The sequence below is a fragment of the Budorcas taxicolor genome, chromosome 14, assembly GCF_023091745.1.
Source record: "Budorcas taxicolor isolate Tak-1 chromosome 14, Takin1.1, whole genome shotgun sequence".
NCBI classification, from domain to species: Eukaryota; Metazoa; Chordata; class Mammalia; order Artiodactyla; family Bovidae; genus Budorcas; species Budorcas taxicolor.
Genome location: NC_068923.1, coordinates 50,277,202 through 50,302,301, shown reverse-complemented (window position 1 = coordinate 50,302,301; position 25,100 = coordinate 50,277,202). Strand labels below are relative to the sequence as shown.

Below are 25,100 nucleotides of genomic sequence, written 5' to 3'. Positions count from 1 at the left end.
TCTATTCTCTTGCCTGCCAAGGATATACTAGTGTAATAAACATATGTGAACAAAAATAGAAGAAAGTAAAGCAGATTATCAGAAAATGACTTGAGTGTCCTATGCTCTGCAGTTAGGAAGACTTGAGTTTGACCCCCAGAAACCATTGGGGAGTTTTGCTACATCTCAAAGTGACCATAAAACCTTCCCTAATAGCTCAGATGGTAAAGAATCTGCCTGTAATGCAGGAGACCAGGGTTCGATCCCTGGCTCAGGAAGATCCCCTGGGGAAGTAAATGACAACCCACTCCAGTATTCTTGTCTGGAGAATTCCATGGACAGAGGAACCTGGTGGGATACAGTCCATGTGGTCGCAAACAGTCGTACACGACTGAGTGACTAACACACGCAAGGTGACCATGGAGACGTTGATCTCACCAAGCTGCCTTTAGGACTAAATGAGAAAGAGATGCAATAAACCTAACTGTGGCGCTATAAGGAGCGTGTTCAGTCCTTTGCTTGCATGGGGCTTGAAGCAGTCATCAGGTTTGCATCAGCCATCCTGTAGGCTGCAGGTTGTCTCAGACTATAGTGTGCACGCTCACCAGGAGAACTTGTGCAAGTGAAGAGTTGTGTTCCATTCTCAGAGATGGATTCAGTGGGTCAGGGTTGGGACACAGGAACCTGCATCTGTAACAAGCACCAAAGATGCTTATGAAAGCGGAATCATGCTTTACAAAACATACTCTGGAAGAAGTGGTGGGTAGAAATCATTTGACCTTGAATGTTTAATAGCCTGGATGAGTGAGTTTTCATGGCTCATCTTTTAACAGTAATCACTATGGGGATTGAAGCATTGATCACAAAATCCTAATTAAGGAAAATCATTCAAGAAGAGCAGTGTAAAATGGATAACCAACAAGGTCCTACTATAGAGCACGTGGAACTCTGCTCAATGTTATGTGGCAGCCTGGATGGGATGGGAGTTTGGGGAGGATGGATACATGTGAATGTATGGCCGAGTCCCTTCACTGTCCACCTGAAACTAGGAGAAGAAAATGGCAACCCACTCCAGTGTTCTTGCCTGGAGAATCCCAGGGACGGGGGAGCCTGGTGGGCTGCCATCTATGGGGTCGCACAGAGTTGGACACGACTGAAGACATTGTTAATCAGCTATGCCCCACTACAAACGAAAAAGTGTTTATAAAAATAAAACCAAACTGATAAGATGAACATTAAAAGAAGAGCAGAATAAGATTAGGTAAGATTATATGTACTAATTTGTAGAAATACATGCATCACTTATTATAAGCACTTTACCAAAAATAAAATAGAAATAAATAAAAATAGAAAAAGGAACTCCATTAAATGGACCATACCAGCTTTTAAAATTAAATACCTGTGTTGTTGTTTTTTTTTTTTTAACCACGGGAAATGAATATTTAGAGACCAGGACCTAACACACAAAAGGAATTCTTCATCTTCTCTTCTATAATTCAGTCTGAGAGCCATTAATGAGAGTGCTCTGGTTAATCGTAATAGTCATGATGGTATGAGGAGATGTGATATATAAGGTATTCAAACCACGTGGGGTAAATTATTAAGAATCATTGTTAAGTAAGAGGATGGAATGAAACTGGAATGAAACAAGTCAGGCATTGGGTCTTGGTATTTCCTGCTGTTAGTGCTGGGGCATTTTACTTTTTACATTAAAAATACAACATAGCTAGTTTTCCCTCTTATATTTATGCAATACTATATATATATATATATACACACACACACACACACACACACACACACACAGGTATCCACATCACACACATACGCATACATAGAGCCATTTTTGATGGCCAAAAAGGAAGAGGCCCCAAGGGCTCTTTAGTGTGCAATTAATAATTTGGTCAGAAAATCAGCAGATTGTTTCAGTATGGTTATGTGTTATGACATCATATTCCAGTAAAGTTATAATGAACAGAAATTTTGTTTGTCTCTGTGGCAAAGCGAAATGAGTTTTGTAATTGTCAGCAGGCCTTAGTGATTATAGTGGCGCCCGCTCCCTCCACTGTAGTTAAAGATCTGTTAGCATTCCAGCCGTGGACCTCTGTTTTCAGAAGTGTATAATTAATTGTAAACATTTGCTCTATGGTGAAAGCTTGCCACATAAGATCTCAGTCCAGGAGTAAATTTCTGATTTCAGGTTGTCTGTTTTCAAGTTTTATAGTGGAACCCGTTAGAAATACGCTAAAGTTCTGTGAAGATAGGAAAACTGAATTTTGTGAGAAGGAAGATAACCTGCATTCATGATATTAGTCTGTCAAAATTTCTGCATTAAAGGGATCGAAGGTAAAATGGGTATTAGGAAATTATATAATTCAGTACATCATTAGTTTTTGCAATCAGAGAGCATAAAGAATTGTGGCTTTAATGCTTTTTAGTCTCTGCATGTTAAAAATATCTTTTACTATAAGTGATTTTTCTTCCTTTAACTTTTTTATATTTGGCAATTAAAAATGAGAACATATGACATATAATGAAAACACATTTAACATATTTTATCTTAATAGAAAACGTGGGGTAGGCCAAGAAAATTGACTTTAAAAATGTAAAACAGTACCTTTTTTTTTCATACTCACTCTGGATTTCTCTGCTACATTTGACATTGTTGATTATCCCTTCCTCTGACATTGTGTTGTAATTTCTTTCCTAACTCTGACCCTCTTTCATCTCCTTCACTGCCGTGTATTATTTCCCCTGCCTTTTGATCATGGGTATTCATCAGATCCCAGCCTTAGGCTCTTTTTTTCTTTTTTGGGGGATGTTTTTACACTTACCCTTTCCAGGTGCTTATCCACACAACATGGTTTCAATTACTACCTCCCAAATCTCATCTTCAGTACTGATGTACATTTCTAGTCCTTCACCTTCAGTAAACCTTCACTGATGAGTCCCATCTGCCTGTGAATTCTTACACAATGGGCTGTGTGCAGTTTATCTCAGGTTGACTATAGAAGTCTGCCACTTGGACACCAGTAACCATCTAAACCTTAGTGGTAACTTGATTGGCTTTTCTTTGCTTAAAAAGAGACATTTTCCAGCACTGGAGTGATTTTTAACTTAATTTTTCAGTGTTTCAATGATAAATCCAGCATTCCATCAAAATTGATTCTGTTAGTTTTGCTCAGTTCCCATTTCAGTCATAGTTCTGTCTTCATTTCACTTGACTTGTAAAGTAGCATTTGATAGGATTGACTCTTCCCTCCTCCTGGATATTCTTTGTCCCCATTTGGCTTTCAGGAAGGATATTCTGCTTGCTTGGTTTTCCTCCTATCACTCCCTCCCACAGAGTTCTCACTGTCTTAAGGCTTTAAATTTCACATATATATATATTGTGAAGAAGGCAATGACAACCCACTCCAGTGTTCTTGCCCGGAGAATCCCAGGGACGGGGGAGCCTGGTGGACTGCCATCTATGGGGTCGCACAGAGTCGGATACGACTGAAGCGACTTAGCAGCAGTAGCATGTATATATTGATGATTCCCAAATTTTATCTCCACCTTGGACCTCTTTCCTGAAATCCAGACTTACTAGATCTGACTATCTGTTTAACATCTTCATTTGGATGTCTAAAAGACTGAATAACTCAACATCTCCAAACCAGAGCTGCTGGTATTCATCCCCAACAAACCCATTCTTTTTGCGGTTTTTACCAACTTGGCACTCCATCTTCCAGTTTCTCATGTCAGAAATTCTGGCGTCTTCCTCGACTCCTCTCTCATATTCCATACCCAGTGCTTCGGTAAACCCATCTTCTCTACTTCTGAAATTCGTCCAGAATCCAAGTGCTTGCCATTACTTCCCTTGCTGTCACCCTAGTTCAGGCCCCCATATTATTGCAGTAGCTTCTTTACAGATATCCTGTGTCTGCCATTGTTCCTCTACAGTCTGTTTTCAACATCACAGTCAGATGATCTTTCCAAGGTCTAAGTCGATTATGTCACTTCTCTCCTTAAAGCCTTCTGGTGGCTGGCCATTTCACTCAGGGTAGAAGTCATATCCTCGCAGTGATTTCTAAGGAACGCCCTATGGCATCTTGAGCACCGGTTCCAGCTCTTAGCCTACCTTCCTTTACACCCTCAACTCTCACCTGGTGGGAATCCTCCAAATTGCTTCAACATTCCTGATGCTCGGCTGCCTCAGGGCCTTTGCACTTGGTGTTTTCAGTCCTTATAAGCCCTGTTCTGGATATCCGTATGGTTTCCTTCTTCACTTGCTCGAGCTCTTCAAAATTGTCACCTTCTCAGTGAGACACTCACTGATCACTCTATCTGCCCCTCTTTTCCTCACCCCTCAGCCCAATCAAGGGAAGAAGAAACAACAAGAATTTTATATTTTACTTTTATTGGGACTCCAGGCAACAAATATGAATGACTTCCAAAGAGTAGTTGGCAAAAAAGGAGAAAGCCGCTAAAGGTACAAACGACACCAGAAGACCATATTGCAATCAGATCTACAGCTCTTGGATAATTGCTTGATTCTCTCCAGAGACTTTCACTATTTCATTCACTGCCATTACCAGTGAATGAATTAAATCACTGCTTTTGTTCAGATGGTGTCACTTGTGTGTTTATTGTAATCTTAATGTATGCAATTTTTAAAAAATTCACTCTTGAACCTTCCCTTCTTTTTCTGTTTAAAATGTATATGGAACTTCCGTGATGATCCACTGGCTAAGACTCCATTCTCCCAATGCAGGGAGCCCAACTTCCATCTCTGGTCAGGGAACTAGATCTGTGTGCCTCAACTAAGAGCTGGCACAGCCAACTAAATAAATATTAAAAAACAACGTGTATTTCTAACATCCCTAGATATTCTACCTATTTATTTTATTTATTGTCTGTCTTCTCCACTGTAAGGTATGTTTTTGTTTGCTGTGATATTCCCTCATCATAAGAAGGTGCCCATAAATAATTGTTAAATTAATAGATTATATTGCATAGCCTCTTAATTTCTTCTGTTTGTACTTTCTTCTTACAACCCCCTTACAATCTCCCCTCATGTTGGCATCATTGCAGCTTTCTAATTATGCTTTCTCTCAGTCTCATTAAACACAAACCTGCTAAAAGTTTTCACTTTAAATACATTTTATTATGGTTCTTTCTGCTTTAGAATTGGCTGAAACTCCCCATTCTTTCTTATGTTGAATCTGCTCTCCTTAGTACTTTGCAAAGTACTTACTACTTTACAGTAGTGGTTTCATCTGTCTGCCCTTCCCACGTCTAATCGTGGTTACCTTCTGCTGAGAGCATGGCAGTCTGCATATTGTCACCTGGATGGTTTCGCCTGTTTTCTTGCCTCTGTGGCAGGTCCCCATCTTTCAGCCCCAGACCATTTGGCTCACTTCCGTCAAAATGTAACTGAAAACTTGTTGCCAGGAAGTCTTCTGTGATACAATGAAATAATTTTTACAGTATTAAGTTATGTTTATTGTTTTCCAAAACACATTTTTCATGGAGATCAGCATATATGCTTTATTATCAATATATATGCTGACTCACATTTTATCTTTTATAAATACATTTGTGAGGTAAAACTTTACTGAGGTTACTAGGAGGTTATAATGGATCTGGGCTTCCCAGGTGGCACTAGTGGTAAAAAACCCACCTGCCAGTGCAGGGGACATAAGAGACTTGGGCCTGATCCCTGGGAAGCTCCCCTGGAGGAGAGCATGGGAACTCACTCCAGTGTTCTTGCCTGGAGAATCCCCATGGATAGAGGAGCCTGGCGCGCTATGGTCCATGGGGTCACAAAAGTTGGACACGACTGGAGTGCCTTAGCACACATGCACATAGTGGATTATACCTTCCTATTTACATTTTAAACAAAACAAATTTTACTAATGATTACAGAGTGATTTTTATTGAACTTATATTAACATTTTCATTTTCTTACTTTAGGTATCATTGCCCAGTGCCCAAGATCTTTTACGTTCAGCTGACTGTAGGAAATAATGAATTTTTTGGGGAAGGGAAGACTCGACAAGCCGCTAGACACAATGCCGCGATGAAAGCCCTTCAAGCACTGCAGAATGAACCTATTCCAGAAAAATCAGCTCAGGTGGGTCCCTGCAGTGTGTGGCAGTCTATCTGTAATAGCTGCCCAGGGAGATTACTGAGAAGACAAAGAAGCACTTCTTTATGAATAGAGGAAGTCTCTGCTAGTAGAAGGGAACACTGGATCGGCTATGGCGGCGCCTCAACTCACCTGTGTGCTCGGTTAGACTCTGTGTCTTGTTGGGATGGCCTTGCCTTCGAGCACTTTGGCTCAGCCTAGGGAGTCCACTTCCCAGGCAAGGCAGGATTTGGGAATGTGAGCAAGGATGAGAAATAACATTCGTTTGCTTTGCGTTGAGTGCTGTGTTTTATTGAGCATGAATTACATTGTGTTAATTCACCTAGAATCAAGGAGTTTAAAGTGGAGGAGATATTTATGGATTTTTTTAGTCCTACTTTATTTTACCAGTGAGGCTATTCGAAGCAGATATTCAGTAACTTCACTCATTCCCATGGTTTCAGCTGCTTTCTCTGTTGACTTCAGAATGGTGTCTTTAGTTCAGGAGTGTCTAATAAGTCCCCTTCTTATTGAGTTCTCCACTTCGTTGTTTGAAGCTAGAGGTCCAGCCTTTAGTTTGCCCTTCCTCAAGCCTGTTGTCCCTCCCGCTTTGAGATTTATCTTAGTTAATGGCAGACTTAGTATTTTTGTCCTTGTGCACTCTCACCGTGACTCTTAATGTTTGCTTCGCAGTCTTTCCACTAAGTCCTAAGCTTCTTGACAGCAAGAATACTGTCTCTTGATCTCTTTAAGGCTTACATGGTGTTCAGCATGTGTAAGGCTCCAGAAGTAAGTGTTAAATAGGTGCAGAGCCAGACGCAGAGCTCCAGCATTCTGGTTTGCATCCTATACTCATTCTGCAACTTAGTCTTCATAGAAGATTAAATATCACATGCTGGTGGAGATACTTTGTGTGTGTGTGTGTGTGAGAGAGAGAGAGAGAGAGATGGAGGTCTGTAAAGAAAACTAAGTCTGGGGATATCTACATCAGATTAGTGTTTGTTTGAGTAAAAGGTTTCCACACTCAGCATTTATCCTTCTATTCTGAGGAAAAAACTTAAAACCAAATCACAAGAAGCCTCTCAGCAAAGCCCTTGACTGCGGTGGTCCCATGGAAATCCACAGGATCCAGTCTGGTTTCCTGTGATGTGTAAGATAGGTTCTCTTGATTGTTCAGTACATGTAAAGCTTGTTACAAAGTGAAGATTCAGTGTTGTCCTATTTTTTTTTGTGATTTAGAATTGCGAATCAGGAAAAGAAATGGATGATGACAAAGATGCAAATAAGTCTGAGATCAGCTTAGTGTTTGAAATTGCTCTGAAGAGAAATATGCCCGTCAGTTTTGAGGTATGTATTCAGCAGAGATCTCCCATTTTTTTCCCCTCCTTGCTCCTCATTGTTTTAAACAAACAAACAAAACAAATCTGACAAATAAAATTTTAGCATCCTGAAAGAATTAATGTGCTCCCTCTGTTTGAACTATCATGGAATGATGCAGGCCCTAAGAAATCAGAGCTTGCAATATCATGGAGTCCTCCCAATCTCTTTGGCTTTTCTGTATTCAGCCATTTGTTTCATCATAAAATTTATTTTCCAAATTTAAGATAATTTATAGTAACCTATAAAATTTGGCATTTTGATAAGGTCACATTGAAAATATTCAATATATAATTAATATTTAGTCACATATATATTAATATTTAATTTCTTTTAAATTTATGGAGGCCAAAATATAAATTTTACCTTTTAACTTTACGTTTAACCTTTACTGATAAGTCACTAAGACATAATTAAGCAGTTCTCTAGTTTAAAACTGGATAAATATGTCATAAAATATTTGTAAAATTATGTGGCATTTAAAAAATAAATAATATTAAATTGTTATAACACCTCCTTTATTAAGAGATCACTAATTTTGCAACTCAAGTATTTAGGAAATAGGCAAAACCCAGGAATAAGCTGAAACAGTTGAGGAATATTTTCCCTCAAATTATGTTCTGTTCACCTATTGGAAAACTCTCATGCTTTACTCACTGGCAGGATCTACTCACCTCCACTGAGAACCTGTTTTCTTTCTTAAACATAATTCTGATACAAGTTGTGTTGTTACCTGATTTCTTAGCCCATAGCAGATTAAAGGCAGCAGAATGAAGAAGGCAGGAAGAGAATGTACCTGAGGGCCTATTGGTCCCAGCGAGAAATGATAGGGAAAATATGGAAAACCTATCAAAAGTAACTGCATTTAACTTGAAAGTCTTTGGAAGATGGGGCCTTTTAAATGCTAGACGAACAGGAACTGTTTTAAAAGTTAGATGTCCTTAGAGGCCTTAGATGTCCTTAGTGTAGAATATTTCATGTTCATAATGGTGATCTAATGTGAGCAGTAAGAGGTTGAATATTTAGTCAGTAAAATATATATGTATATTTTTTAATTGAGAAAGATATCCATCAAAGTGGTTAAACAGTTTTGGTGTTTCAATCTGTAAGCTTAAATTACTTGGAAAGTAAGCTTATCATAAATTACTTTATCCTCAATAATACTGGATTATTGAGATACTGTATCTTTTCTTCATTGGTATCCAGTATTAGAAGATAAAATTTTAATATAATGGTCAATGGTAAACTATTTAAATAGGGTATTTTTTTTAATAGGTCAGGCTTTGACAGACACAATGAAATTTTGAGCACTCAGGTCTTGGAAGGCATTTTGCTTCCCAAAATTGGCATAGTTTAAAAAGAGCTTGTTAAATATAGGATTTAGGAACATTCATAGCTGACAGATTCATAATCCATTACTCTAGAAAGCTAGGTATTTTTATGGCAAATTTACTTACCTATTTAAGACCATGTCACAGAGAGTAAATATTCCTTATTGTAAGACAGCCTTTGAGGTCTCCATCAAAAATAGGTGATTTTTCATCTATCACCTGTTTGTGAGAGGCTCCACATGCAAGATGCTTCGTAAGTTATAGAACTCCAGTGAGACATACTTCTTGTACTCCAGTAACTTATTCACACAGAGGAGAAAGTTAGATATGTATGCAGTAATGGTATGTTTTATTATCTTTTATTATCCTTATTTTCTGTCCCATAAGAAACAGGGCAACCATAATTAGAATTGCCTTTTTTAAGCTAGTAAAACACAATTTTGACCATGACTTAATATGTTTATTTAGATTTCTGTTTTTTCCAATGTAATTCATTAAGCATCATAAGTATAAATGAGTCTCTGTATAATGAGTTCATAATAGTTTTATTGAAGAAATCCATAATTTTGGCATAATTCTTAATAATTTCAATTTTGATTTTTTATATGATCATTAAGAAAGATTCATGCCATAAAAACCCATCGTAAGTCCCTGTATTGAATCTTTTACTTATATTTAATAGGTTATTAAAGAAAGTGGACCACCACACATGAAAAGCTTTGTGACCCGGGTGTCAGTGGGAGAGTTCTCCGCTGAAGGAGAGGGAAATAGCAAAAAACTCTCCAAGAAGCGCGCTGCAACCACTGTGCTACAGGAGCTTAAGAAACTTCCACCTCTGCCTGTGGTTGAAAAGCCAAAACTATTTTTTAAAAAACGCCCTAAAACAATAGTAAAGGTAAGTGTATGCTTGTGAATGTTATACTATATATATATAATATATATATATTTATTATAGTGCATGCATGCTAAGTCGCTTCAGTTGTATCCAACTCTTTGCAACCCTATGGACCATAGCCCGCCAGGCTCCTTGGTCCATGGGATTCTCCAGGCAGGAATACCGGAGTGGATTGCCATACTCTCCTCCAGGGGATCTTCCCCTGGTAACTCTAGCTAAAAGTTCTTCCGTAGGACAGGCACCTAAGCCTGTGGGTTATAAGCAGAATCCGGGTTGGACATGTGTCTGTAAGCGAATAGTAATTCTGTTTTGCTTTTAGACACTTGTATACTTGGGTTCATTCATGAAATAATAATACCTTGCATATTTATAGTTTTTATGTTTAAAAAATACTTTCTCAGTCATGAACACCTTTGGTAAAATTCTCATCATGATGAAGGCACATGTTGCCCCTCATTTTACAAATAAGGTTCTATGAAACACGTTCAAAGAATTTGCTTGCTTGTGTTTACCGATCACGTGTGGCAACCTGAACTACTGATCCATAATCCAGCGTTCTTTGTGCAGTCCACACTGCTGTGTGGTAACTTCCCAAGATTTTAGGCCATGGTGATAGGACGCAGAGTGATAATTGCATAAGTAACACTCACGCTGATGACAGCAGCCGCAGCAGCAGACTGCAGGTATAAAGCACTTCGTGTGCCAGACGGGGCTCCAGTGCTTCATGTGCTGAATCACATTTAATCCACATAGCAGCTCTCGGGCTTCCCTGTTAGCGCAGTCGGTAAAGACTCCTTTCAATGCGGGAGACCTGGTGTGATTTCGGGGTTGGGAAGATGCCCTGGAGGAGGGCATGGCAACCCACTCCAGTGTTCTTGTCTGGAGAATCCCCATGGACAGAGGAGCCTGGTGGGCCACAGTCCATGGGGTCGCAGAGTTGGAGAAGACTGAGAGACTGAGCACGCCTCGGAGGTCATGGGGTGGCTTGGCTTCTGTTCTCTCAGGCACGAGTGCCTTTTCAGAGACGAATGTAGAGCCACACGGCTTTTCAGAATGTTGTGATTCTCTTTTATGGAATCAGATTTTGCGTACATTAATCAAAAAAAAATTAAGGCATAGTTCAGAGGAATGAGATGAATAATAATTGATTTACATCACAGGATTGTTACATGTTAAACTCAAGAAAGATGATACATAGAATGCATTAGTTATTATTATTAAATATGTATTAACAGTAGAAATAGTAAGTACTCAATAAATATTTGTTGCTTGTTGTTTAGTCGGTAAGCTATGTCCAACTCTTTGTGACCCCATGGACTGTAGCCTGCCAGACTCCTCTGTCCATGGGATTTCCTGGGCAAGAATACTAGAGTGGGTTGCCATTTCCTCCTCCAGGCCACCTTCCCAACCTAGGGATCAAACCCAGGACTCCTGCTTGGCAGGTGGATTCTTTACCACAGAGCCACCTGGGAAATCCATTCAATAAATACTAGCTTTTGTTATTTTGTATCTCATTCTGTCTGTTCACATTTTATATGTAGATGAATGTCTCCATGGTCTGTTTTCCTAAATTCTTTTGTTTATAAAATCTACATATAGCTTCTCCATAGTGGAAGAACAGTGCTCTACATTACTGCGAAACTATTCACATTAACTTGCACCTTATCTATTAAGCTAAATCTAATCTCAAATTAAGAATAACCAGCCTTTAGTCTAAAAAAAGATCTATCATTTTTATAGTAGACTATAAATATAACTCCTGTTACTTTTAACTATAGCCATTAAAAGCAAGAATATTGTTGAAATGTTATTTCCGAAAGAGGGGAGAAACATTTTGAACTTTAAAAATGATTTTTTGCTACTACCTCTATTATATATGCATTTTTTTAAATTTTTATTTTTACTTTATTTTACTTTACAATACTGTATTGGTTTTGCCATACATTGACATGAATCTACCACGGGTGTACATGCGTTCCCAAACATGAACCCCCCTTCCACCTCCCTCCCCATAACATCTCTCTGGGTCATGCCTGTGCACCAGCCCCAAGCATCCTGTATCCTGCATCGGACATAGACTGGTGATTCGTTTCTTACATGATAGTATACATGTTTCAATGCCATTCTCCCAAATCATCCCACCCTCTCCCTCTCCCACAGAACTTTCTTCCTGTCCACTATTCAGATCTCAGCTTACACTCAGCTTCCTCAGGGAAGCCTTCTCTGGTTCTCCCTGACTCCCACATTCATTTCAGTTCAGTTCAGTTCAGTCACTCAGTTGTGTCCGACTCTTTGCGACCCCATGAATCGCAGCACGCCAGGCCTCCCTGTCCATCACCAACACCCGGAGTTCACTCAAACTCACGTCCTTCGAGTCGGTGATGCCATCCAGCCATCTCATCCTTTGTCATCCCCTTTTCCTCCTGCCCCCAATCCCTCCCAGTATCAGAGTCTTTTCCAATGAGTCACCTCTTCACATGAGGTGGCGAAAGTACTGGAGTTTCAGCTTTAGCATCATTCCTTCCAAAGAACACCCACATTCATTTAGCCCCCTGCATTTTTCCTCACATGCATCACACTTGGAATTACTTGTATCATATCTGTCTTATGTTAAAGTCTATAGATATTCTCTGAAATGTAAGGTTATTTTGAGAAAGCAACATGGATACAGTGAGTTGAAATCTAGGTTAATTTTGAGTATGATCAGACCTTATAATGGGCCAGTAAGTGGATCACCTTAGATAGTATCTTGGTTTTCACTGTTTTAGTCACTTCCTTAAATCTTTTACATCTAGGTTCTACCATTCCTTATAATGCAATAGAAACAGAAGATACCTGTTGATGATTTACCTTGATTTTATTTAGAATAATGAAGCTATCACATTGTCTCATTTGAACCTCTTAATCACTCTGAGATGTAGATATTACCCTTATTTTAAAGATGAGGTTCTTGGTGTTTAAGGAACTTCCCTCAGATCACAGAGTCGAGTCAGGTTTCGGGTCTAGTCACGTCTGATGCCAGTGCCAGTTTCAAACTGGTTGGTTGTGAACTCCTTTTGGATTTTAATTTACTCTACAGAGTTGCCTTGTTAAAATGTAAGACTACCTGATGGTATCTTTGAATTTATATTCTCAATTTTAATGTAATTCTCTTCTACAAGGTAAGGCCTCAGAGAAGTTTTTCTGCTGTTGGAGATAAAAGTTTTCTGGATAAGATTATCCTTACTGCTTTGTTGTTGTTATTATTATTATTGCTGAATGTGATTTTGGCGTTGTGTCTGAGAAATCATTACCTAACCAAACCAGAAAAATTTCTTTATTTTCTTTATGAAGTTTTAGATATTACATTTAAGCCTATGAGCGACTTTGAGTTAATGTTTGTGTGATGTGTGGATTGAAATTTATTTCTACACGTGAATATCCAGTTGTTCCAGGACCATTCGTTGAAAGGCTACTCTTTCTCCACTGAATGGCTTTTGCACCCTTGTCGGCCATGTGTGTATGGTTCTATTTCGGGTTGCCATTCTGTTTCATTGATTTCTTTCTCTCTCTTTATGCCAGTTCCACACATACCGTCTTTTTTTTTTTTTGGCTGTGTCAGATCTTAGTTGTAGCACACTGAATCTTTGTTGCATCATGCGAGCTCTTTTGTTGCAGTGCATGGACTCTGGTTGTGGTGCACAGGCTTAGTTGCCCTGTGACATATGGGATATTAGTTCCCCGAGCAGGGATTGAACCTGCATCCTCTGCAGTGCAAGGCAGATTGTTAACCACTGGACCACCAGGAAGTTCCGGTACCACACGTACTGACCTGATTATTATAGCTTTATAATAAATCTTGAAATCAGGTATTTGGATTCCTCCAACTTTGTTCTTTTTATCAAGGTGTTTCGATTATTTTCCCTTTGCATTTCCACGTGAATTTTAAACACTGGCTTATTAATTATTACCCAAAAAAAGCATGCTGGGGTTTTGATTGGGATTGCAGAGAACTGGTAGATCAGTTGGAAGACAATTGACTTTTTAAAAATATTGGATCTGTCGCTCCATTAATGTGTGTCTGTCCACCTATTGAGACCTTATTTAATTTCACCAGTGTTTTATAGTTTTAATGGAGTATATGTAAATTATATCATACTTTATATATTCTTCTGTGCTTGTTCTTGCCACTTAACATTTTTTTTTCTTAAATTCATTCATCTTGATGCAGGTAGCAGTACTTAAATCTTAATTTTCACTGCTGTATGCCTTTTCACTGTATGAACATGCCATAAGGTTATTTTAGTTTTCCTTTTTTTGCTATTTTAAATAATGCAGCTGTGGATATTCCTGTACAAATGAACTGCCACATTTGGGTAACAGTTTTTTAGATGAATAGACTACTGAGAATGGGTCATGGGCTTTACTAGACATTGCCAAATTGTTTCCCAATTTATAGTAAGATCAGCACTGTATAAGTTTTTGTTATTCCCCATCTTCACCAGTTGGTGTTGTCAGACTTATTAATTTTTACTAAATTGATAAGTGTGAAATAGTACCTCACTATGGTTTTAATATGCATTTTGAATCTTAATGAGATGAATTATCTTTTTATGTTTTTTTCTTCTGTTAAATATCTGTTCATCTCATTTGCTCAATTTTTTTAGATTGTCTTTTTCTTAATAAGTTTTAGGTGTTTTAAAATATATATTTTGGATACTGGATACATCTTTTTTTAGTTATATATATTGCAAATATCTCTTCTCAGTTGATAGCTTGTCTTCTTTCTTTTTGGTGTTTTTTGACGAATACAAGTTGTGAAACAACTCCTACTGTATTAAAGAGTTTAAAAGGATAGTTGACCCAACTTACCAATAATACCTGTGAGCCCTAAATCCTCTAGAAACTCTACTTTCAGATTAACTTTATGATTTTCCTTTATGAACTGTCTTGATTTTCATTTATATCCTCCAGTCACAGTTTTGGGGTGCAGGGGAGGAGGTAAAAACCATGGTTTCTTTAAGGATCCAGCAAGAAGTTTTACAAGCATGTTTCATATTTTGAAATTTTTTTCTTCAATTATTTTTTAGGCTGGACCAGAATATGGTCAAGGAATGAACCCCATTAGCCGCCTGGCTCAGATTCAACAGGCCAAAAAGGAAAAGGAGCCAGATTACGTTTTGCTTTCAGAAAGAGGAATGCCTCGACGCCGGGAATTTGTGATGCAAGTATGTCTCACTTTTATATTAAAAGATTTTTTTTTAACTACTGAAAACATTTAGAAATCCTGAGGCTAGAATAGAGATATGGTGGGACGGAAGACTAGGAATTAATAGTAGAAGATAAAACTGTTTACACTTAAAGTGTTCATTCCCTCCAGATCCATCTACCAACTTGGTTGGAACATTCAAGTGTCAAGGACATGTCAGACTGGAGAGTGTGAGGTTTCAAAGGGACCATGAGCTCACCCAGAGTTCTTCATTGAGAATGCCTATCTCTAACTTAATGTGTTGCAATTTGCAGCTGGAGTCTGTTAACTACTGGGAATAAAAGACAGATGGAATTAGAAACATAATTTAGAAGGATGGAGGTAGTAGGTGAAACAGGGCCAAGAGCATGAGTTCAGGTCATTAGAGAAATTGAGAAAAGAGGGTTAGCTGGCTGCCTAACTTTGGTGAACACAGAGGGGCTCTGAGTTGCTGAGAGATTTAAGTGCTGCTTTGTACAGCCTGGAAACTTGAAGAGTGGTTGCTGGTGTATTGGTCTAGGGGTGGGGACTAAGAGTGAGGTCAAATGCCTAAAATGCCCTCCTTTTTAAATCCTACCTATCCATCTTCATTTACCAACTCAAGTCTCAGTATCATAGAAACCTTTCATTTTTATTATGAAAATTTCAAGCATATTCAAAGATGGATGGATATGTTTAATAGTACACAGTAAAGGACAGTATAATGGAAGAGCATAATGGCCTCTTGGGGACTATGCCCATCATCCAAAAACAACAGTGAAGATTTCTGCTGTGCTTGGCTTTGGCTATCAATTTTTCCTTCTTCCCTTCCACCCTCCTTCGTTTCCTTCTTCTCCTGAAGTTTTCTAAAGCTAATTTCTAACCACATGTCATTTTAGCGTATATGCTTACTGTGTGACTCTAAAACACATGGAAGGTTTTTTACTTTTTCTTATATTAGGTATGGTTAATTAGAATCCTCTAGCACCCAGTCTATATTAAATTCTCTTTTTGGTCCCAACAGTTTTTGTTAGGTTATGGGCTTCCCTGGTAGCTCAGCTGGTAAAGAATCTGCCTGCAATTCAGGAGACCCCAGTTCGATTCCTGGGTTGACAGGGGAATGGCTATCCACTCCAGTATTCTTGCCTGGAGAACTCCATGAACAGAGGAGCCTGGCAGGCTAGAGTCCATGGGGTTGCAAAGAGTCAGAAGTCACTACTGAGCGACAACAGGCTTGTCAAAGAAGCTTTTCCAGTCAAACCTGTGGATCTCACGTTTAATATAACCCAGTTACAATCAACAGATGTTAATTAAGTGCTGACCGTGTGGCAGACATCTAGACTCAAGCATAATATCTCATGTTGACTAACTTCTTGTGCATGTCTAAGTTTTACCTTCCTTCCTAATTGATAACCTCCATGTTCCTTTATCTCACAGTACCCAATATGGTGGTATGTATATAGTAGGATCTTATAAACCTGTGAGGTATATTTGTTGCCTGCTTGACTGAGAGCTAGTATGTTTGACTTTTGTTGGAGATATAAACTTACGTTGTAGTTACAAGTAAACCATGGTTGTTAACTTAGATGTCCAAAGAGGAGGGATTCTGCTGTGGTTGCTAAACGTATGGTTTTCTAGATCATTAGGACCCAAGCAGTGTTGTTATAGTATTTTTTTACTTTGTAAAGTATGTGCACCATTTTTCTTTTTACATTCTTAACTCTGAGGAATTCTAGAAAGTATTTTTTTGAACTCTAAAACTTGAGGGGAAAAAAGATCCATCCCCCCCCCCCCCCACACACACACATTTTAGACCTGTGTTACAAATAAAAACCGGCTTTGACTTTATTAAACAATTCCTTTCCTGTGGAATATACCGAGTACCCCTTTTGAAAGAGGAATTTAGAATATCTTAGGCCAGCTTCCATTTTATGGGTATTCATAAACATTCTAGTCAAACAGGAACATTTGGCTGTGCTTTTAAATGTTTTCACACTGAATTCATATTGTTTTTTCCTTCTTCTGAAAGCCCCAGTGGATTCATTACAGTGTTGCTGTAACTTCATCAAAGTAAAGGGATTTGTATAAACTGCTTGAACAATGTTATCATTTGTTATAATGGAATCATTATTATTGAATGTGGAAGTAAACGATCTAAAGATAATATGCTCATATTTGTCTATCACCAGAAAAACCCCACAAATAAATGTGTGTTTTAAAATGGATGTCGTTACTTGTATTGATTACTAGGTAAAGGAAAATTTCCAGTGACACTATTTGGACATTTAGGTCCAGAGCATATTGATAACTAAATTAATTGTGTATCAGCACATTTTATTATTTGTATCATATGTTAATTTTTCTACCTATCTGTGACTAAGATCTCAGGTTTGGTTTTTTTTTTTTTAAGACTGCAAGTTTTAAAAAATGTATATTAAGGGAATTTCATTAATTTTTTGGTAAATGCTGTTTTATCAGACTTCTTGTTAGTTTTTTGAAAACTTCATTAATGAATTAATTTATTATTATTATTTAAAACAATAGTATCTTGAATTTTTGTCGGGGAGGGGACTGCATTGTACAGCATGTGGGATCTTAGTTTCCTGACCAGGGATCAAAGCCATGCCCCCCAGTGTGGTAGTGCAGAGTCTTAACCCCTGGACAGCCAGTGAAGTCCAGAGGATTTAATTGATTTGTTTAAAGACAAAAATCTAGTCATCCTAAATTCATTGTATAGTAAAATAATTGAGCTTCTTTGCAGAAAAATTTACATTTTAATGTAAAAATATTACAGTAGTCATAAATCTTGGAAGCTTTCTAGGAAGATGACTTTTGGAGGTTTACTTACATGCTTTATTGTTATTTAGTCACTAAGTCATGTCTGACTCTTTTGCAACCTCATGGACTATAGCCCACCTGACTCCTCTCTCCATGGGATTTCCTAGGCAAGAATACTTGAGTGGGTTGCCATTTCCTCCCCCAGGGTATCTTCATGAACCAGGGATTGAAGCTGTGGCTCCTTCATTGGCAGGTGGATTCTTTATACCACTCAGCCACCATGGAAGCCTATTTACATGCTTACTGACTTTTATAATGCAGTGATTTTTTTTTTTTTTTTTTTTTTTGAGTGCTCATTGTAAGTGCTGGCAGGGAACCAAAGTCCTTTAGCACAGTGGTCTTTTTCAGTCCTAACAAATAACTCTGGGGTAACCAGCTACTCACAAGCTATTGAACCATGGAACTATAAAAGCTCATGTTAGGCAAGGGGTGGGTGAATAGGAAAAATGAGTCTGGAAGCACTTCTGGAAGTAAGTCTTCAGGTGTCAGAGTAGGTCAGACGGAAAGCCAGCAGACTCAGATCTAAAATGAATGCTGTGATGGGAACCCCCTGTCCCAAGAACAGGAACCTAGAGGCAGAGGGCCTCAGGCTTGGGCAGTAACTGAGATTTAAGGGTGAAGGAGCCGAAGATTTGAATGAGAAGAGGTAGATAGCTTCTGAAAACAGTTGAAACATTTTTTTGCTTCTCCATTATCTTTCACTGCCATTTACTTTGGCAAGTCTCTTCACCCTCAGAGCAGTAGCAGTAGCAGAAGCTTCTGGCATCTTTCCAGCTTCAAGTTTTCCAGCAACAGCACAGGGTCTTGTGAAGCCAGGGAACACACCAAGCACTGGAAAAAACAACAGGTAGCAGAGGCTGGCTCTAGCCAGGGACTTGAAGACTTTGTATGTAGGGCCTGCTGTTCGGGTCAGGAGCAGGCCAACAGATACGGAAGGTGGTGCGCATTCACCCAACTCCAGGCACTAGATCGGTGCTTCTAAGTGGGGGTCCATAAGACCACTGTTGATTTGTTATAATGTGGTTTCAGCAGAAAAAGCAAAATGAAGTGTTTCAAAAACATTGCACAGATTAGAACTATAAAATTTCTGATAGCTGTTAAGAGAGCCCTAAAAAATTTTTTTTTAATTCATTTATTTTTAATTCAAGAATAATTGCTTTACAGTAGTATGTCGATTTCTACCAAACATCAACATGAATCAACCATAGGTTTATCTATGTGCCCTCCCACTGGAACACCCCTGCCACCTCCATACCCATCCCATCCCTCTAGGTTGTCACAGAGCCCCAGTCTGAGTTCCCTGAGTCATACAGCAAATTCCCATTGGCTCTCTATTTTACGTATGGTAATGTATGTTTCCATATTGCTCTCTGCATATCTCCCACCCTCTCCTTCCTTCCCTCACCCCAGCCATGTCCTTAAGTCTCTTCTCTATGTCTGTGTCTCCACCGCTGCTCTGCAAATAGGTTCATCATTACCATCTTTCTAGATCCTATATATATATGTGTTAATTTGTTTTTCTCTTTCTGATTTACTTCACTCTGTATAATAGGCTCTAGTTTCATCCACCTCATTAGGACTGACTCAAATGCGTTCCTTTTTGTGGCTGAGTAATATGAATGAGGGCTTGCCTGGTGGCTCAGAGGTTAAAGTGTCTGCCTGCAATGCGGGAGACCTGGGTTCAATCCCTGGGTTGGGAAGATCCCCTGGAGAAGGAAATGGCAACCCACTCCAGTATTCTTGCCTGGAGAATTCCATGGACGGAGGAGCCTGGTGGGCTACAGTCCATGGGGTCGCAAAGAGTCGGACATGACTGAACGACCTCACTCACTCACTCACTCAGTATGAATGAACATTGAGTTTTCACAAATGCTTTTGTTCAATTTATGTGGGTGATCATATGATTTGTCTCCTTAACTGATTAATATAGCAGATAACATTGATTGATTTAATGCCAAATGTTAGACCTACCTTAACATTTTTGAAATAAACTTAGTCATTATTTTTCTTTTTTTTTTCCACATTGCTTTGTTCAGTGTACTATTACATGGTTTAAACTAGCATTTATATTCATGAATGAAACTGGTCTTTAAATTTTTTTTCTTACACTTGTTGGATTTTGAAACCAAAGTGATGCTTCACTGAATAATTGGGGATGGATTCCTCTTTTTTTTATTCTTGGATGCATTTTTGTAAGAGTAGCATTATTCTTCCTTAAATATCGGGGAGAACTTGCTAGAAGAACTCTCAGAAGTTTTCATTGTGAAAAAGTTTTTAATTGTGGTTTTAACTTCTTTTGTAGTTATAGATTTATATAGTTAGGGGTTTATTCTGTACCAGTTTTGGAAATTTGTATTGTCTAGAAATTTTTCCATTTTATTTAAATAATAAAAAATGTTAGCTGAATTATTCAGTATCCCTTATTATTTTGTAATGCTACAGAAGGTTCATAATCTCCCGTCCTCATTCTTAATTGTGTCTTATTTTTTCTTGATCGGTCTCACCTTTGGTTTATCACTGTATTAATTTTTTCAGGGAACCAGCTTTTGGCTTTTTGAACTTCTCTGTTGTACTTTGTTTTATATTTCCTAAATTTTTGCTCTTGTTTCTAATGATCTGTTTCTTTGGATTTATTTTGCTGTTAGTAACTACTTGAGATGAATGGTTAGCTCATTACTCTTCTGCCTTTCTCTAAGCTTTTATGGCTTATATGTTTTCTTCTAAACCCTCTTTAGCTGCATCTTTCAAGTTTTGACATATTGTATTTCCATTATTACGTATTTAAAATATTTCCAGTGAGATGTCTTCTTTGCCCATAGATTATTTAGACTACATGGTTTAATTTCCAAAATTGTGATTATCTTCTTGTCTGCTCCTTCTATCACTTACTGAGAACAATCTGTAAAAATAAATGCCACTTTCACTGTTTATTATCTGTTTCTTCATGTAATTTTTTTCCTTTTTTGTTTTCTGATTTGATTTTTATATTTGTATTATCTCAGCATATACATGACTAAAAAATCATTACCCAGCTCAGGAAATGTGCATGTGGATATAAGATGGCTGATGTCTATTTAAATGTGTGGATGCACGTACATGTGTGCCTCTTGCTCACAAAAGAGAACTGTGGGGTAGTTCTAATGATAAAAAGCTAACATTTATTGAGCAATTACGCTATAATGCACACTGTAGTTTACATACATTTTCTTGTTTAATTTTCAGAGTAACACTGTTAGGTCATTGTATTACCCCTCTTTTACTAATGAAAAAACTGGGGCTTAGAGATATTAAATAATTTGAATCAGTTCATGGGAAATAATGGAGTTGGATCTCATACCCAAATCTGACTCAGAAGTCTTTGTTTTTAACCACAGTATTGTATTAATCTTTATATGTTCTCTTCAGAAACTATATAATTTTTTAAATTTTTTTTTGGGGATTAAAGATTTTTTTATTGATATATAGTTGATGTACAATAGTATATGTTACAAGAGTACAGTATAATAATTTATAATTTTTAAAGGTTATACTCCATTTATAGTTACTGTGAAGTATTGGCTATATGGTCTTTGCTGTATAGTATATCCTTATAGCTTATTTTATATATACTAGTTTGCACCTTTTAATCCCCTGCCTCTATAGTGCCCCTCCCTGCTTCCCTCTCCCCACTGGTAACTACTAGTTTGTTTTCTATATCTGTGAGTCTGTTTCTTTTTTTTTTATATTTACTAGTTTGTTGTATTTTTAGATTCTATGTATAAGTGACATCATACAGTATTTGTATTTCTCTGACTTATTTCACTTAGTGTAATAGCCTTCAAGTTCATCCATGTTGTTTCAGATGGCAAAATTTCATTCTTTTTATGACTGTGTAGTATTCCACTGTGTATATAATTACCACATCTTCTTTATCCATTCATCTGTTGATAGACGCTGAGGTTGCGTCTTGTCTTGGCAGTTGTAAACAATGCTGCTGTGAACGTTGAGGTGTGTGTATCTTCTTGAATTAGTGTTTCTGGTTTTTTTAGATACATACCCAGGAGTGGAATTGCTGGGACATATGGTAGTTCCTTTTTTTTTAAATGATTTTTACTGGAATATAATCGTTTTACAGTATTGTATTAGTTTTAAGTGTACAGCAGAATGAATCAGTTATACATATTCATGTTGTTGTTTAGTCGCTAGGTTATGTCTGACTCTTTTGTGACCCCATGGACTGTAGCCAGCAGGCTTCTCTGTCATGGGATTCTCCAGGCAAGAATACTGGAGTGGTTTGCCATTTCCTTCTCCAGGGGATCTTCCTGACACAGGGATCAAACCTGCGTTTGCTACCTTGCAGGCAGATTCTTCACCACTGGGCCACCTGGGAAGCATACATATACATATATTTACTCTTTTTAAGGTTCTTTTCCTATATAGGTCATTATGAGTATTGAGTCGAGTTCCCTGTGTTATAAAATAGGTCCTCATTAGTGACCTATTTTATGTATCAGTTCAGTTCAGTTGCTCAGTCGTGTCCGACTCTTTGTGACCCCATGAATTGCAGCACGCCAGGCCAACCTGTCCATCACCAACTCCTGGAGTTCACTCAAACTCACGTCCAGTGATGCCATCCAGCCATCTCATCCTCTGTCGTCCCCTTCTCCTCCCGCCCCCAGTCCCTCCCAGCATCAGAGTCTTTTCCAGTGAGTCAACTCTTCACATGAGGTGGCCAAAGTACTGGAGTTTGACCTTCAGCGTCATTCCTTCCAAAGAAATCCCAGGGCTGATCTCCTTCAGAATGGACTGGTTGGATCTCCTTGCAGTCCAAGGGACTCTCAAGTCTTCTCCAACACCACAGTTCAAAAGCATCAATTCTTCTGCACTCAGCTTTCTTCACAGTCCAACTCTCACATCCATACATGACCACAGGAAAAACCATAGCCTTGACTAGAAGGACCTTAGTTGGCAAAGTAATGTCTCTGCTTTTGAATATGCTATCTAGGTTGGTCATAACTTTTCTTCCAAGGAGTAAGCGTCTTTTAATTTCATGGCTGCAGTCACCATCTGCAGTGATTGTGGAGCCCAAAAAAATAAAGTCTGACACTGTTTCCACTGTTTCCCCATCCATTTCCCATGAAGTGATGGGACCGGATGCCATGATCTTCGTTTTCTGAATGTTGAGCTTTAAGCCAACTTTTTCACTCTCCTCTTTCACTTTCATCAAGAGGCTTTTTAGTTCCTCTTCACTTTCTGCCATAAGGGTGGTATCATCTGCATATCTGAGGTTATTGATATTTCTCCTGGCAATCTTGATTCCAGCTTGTTTCTTCCAGTCCAGCGTTTCTCATGATGTACTCTGCATAGAAGTTAAATAAGCAGGGTGACAATATACAGCCTTGACGTAACTCCTTTTCCTATTTGGAACCATTCTGTTGTTCCATGTCCAGTTCTAACTGTTACTTCCTGACCTGCATACAGATTTCTCAAGAGGCAGGTCAGGTGGTCTGGTATTCCCATCTCTTTCAGAATTTTCCACAGTTTATTGTGATCCACACAGTCAAAGGCTTTGGCATAGTCAATAAAGCAGAAATAGATGTTTTTCTGGAACTCTCTTGCTTTTTCCACGATCCCGTGGATGTTGGCAATTTGATCTCTGGTTCCTCTGCCTTTTCTAAAACCAGCTTGAACATCAGGAAGTTCACGGTTCACGTATTGCTGAAGCCTGGCTTGAAGAATTTTGAGCATTACTTTACTAGCATGTGAGATGAGTGCAGTTGTGCGGTAGTTTGAGCATTCTTTGGCATTGCCTTTCTTTGGGATTGGAATGAAAACTGACCTTTTCCAGTCCTGTGGCCACTGCTGAGTTTTCCAAATTTGCTGGCATATTGAGTGCGCTCCTTCACAGCATCATCTTTGAGGATTTGAAATAGCTCAACTGGAATTCCATCACCTCCACTAGCTTTGTTTGTAGCGATGTTCTCCAAGGCCCACTTGACTTCACATTCCAGGATGTCTGGCTCTAGGTGAGTGATCACACCAGTAGTGTATATATCTCTATTCCATTCTCCCAATTTATCCCTCCCCCCATTCTGTTTTTAGTTGTTTGGAGAAACTGCCACATTGTGTTCCATAGTGGCTACACCAATTTGCATTCTCACCAGCAGTGTACAAGGGTTCTCTTTTGTCCCCATCCTTGCTGGCATTAGTTATTTGGGATATTTGTGATGATAGCCATTCTGACAGGTTTGAGGTAATATCTCATTGTTTTTTTAATTTGCATTTCCCTCATGATTAGCAGTGCTGAACATCTTTTCATGTGCCTGTTGATCATCTCCATATCCTCTTTGGAGATATGGGTATTCAGGTTTTCTGTGCATTTTAACATTATTTTAAATGGCAGCAATGTGAATTTTAGCCTTTTTAGTTTATTAATTCAAGTGAAGAATACTAAATGTAGTCATAATCAACTCTCTACAATGTGAATTTATTTTTCTGCTTACATAAAAAAGTTTATTGTTTAAAAATTAAAGAATATAGAAATATGTAAGGAAATAAAAATGTTCTAAGACTGTTGGTTGGATAACATCACCAACTCGACGGACATGAGTTTGAGCAAGCTTCGGGAGTTGGTGATGGAGAGGGAAGCCTGGTGTGCTGCAGTTCATAGGGTCGCAAAGAGTTGGACACGACTGAGCAACTGAACTGAACTGAAATGAAGATTCTGTCATCCTGATATAACCCCCATTGACATTTTGAGGGCCCGATTTCATACTTTTCTCTGTGTATGAATTTATATATATATATGTAATATAAAAGGGATCTTAATTGCTATTTTATTATGGACTGAACTTTATATTTTTGAATGCTAGAGAGCAGAACACATTGCTTTGTGATGTTAATGTTTGTTACCAAAGCAGCTGTCATTACATTTCTTACTTTATTCTTACCAGGTCAAGGTAGGGAATGAAGTTGCTACTGGAACAGGACCTAATAAAAAGATAGCCAAAAAAAATGCTGCGGAAGCTATGCTGTTACAACTTGGTTATAAAGCATCCACTAGTCTTCAAGATCAGCTTGACAAGGTGAGAGTTAAATTACACGGATAAGTTCTGTCCTGTCAGAATATAAAAATAATGAGCAAGTTCTGTTCCAGTGTTCCTTGACTCTTAGTACTGTCTTAACTAGTGTAAAGTAGATGTCAAGTTTTAACTTTTCCAAGTTGGTACTCTTATCGTCATATCTTTAAAGATACAGATTCTCCTGATGCAAAATAACCACTGTTTAGGGGTCACGATAAAATATTATAATCTTACAATTAGAAAATACTAAAAATTTGCTGTACAATTGTATATATTTTATATAATATTAATACCAATGTAG

The 25,100-nt window shown here is 38.2% G+C and overlaps 1 protein-coding gene across 15 annotated transcripts in view; it reads left to right on the top strand.

Moving 5' to 3' along the window:
* The window catches only part of STAU2 (staufen double-stranded RNA binding protein 2), a 315,973-nt gene that overhangs the window by 101,241 nt on the left and 189,632 nt on the right, over positions 1-25,100 (top strand). For all 15 annotated transcript variants that reach the window (XM_052651501.1, XM_052651499.1, XM_052651497.1 and 12 more), the window contains 5 exons: positions 5,938-6,097; positions 7,331-7,438; positions 9,482-9,694; positions 14,764-14,901; positions 24,671-24,802. In XM_052651501.1, coding sequence (XP_052507461.1) covers positions 5,938-6,097; positions 7,331-7,438; positions 9,482-9,694; positions 14,764-14,901; positions 24,671-24,802 — 751 coding nt within the window. The remainder of the gene's footprint in view (positions 1-5,937; positions 6,098-7,330; positions 7,439-9,481; positions 9,695-14,763; positions 14,902-24,670; positions 24,803-25,100) is intronic.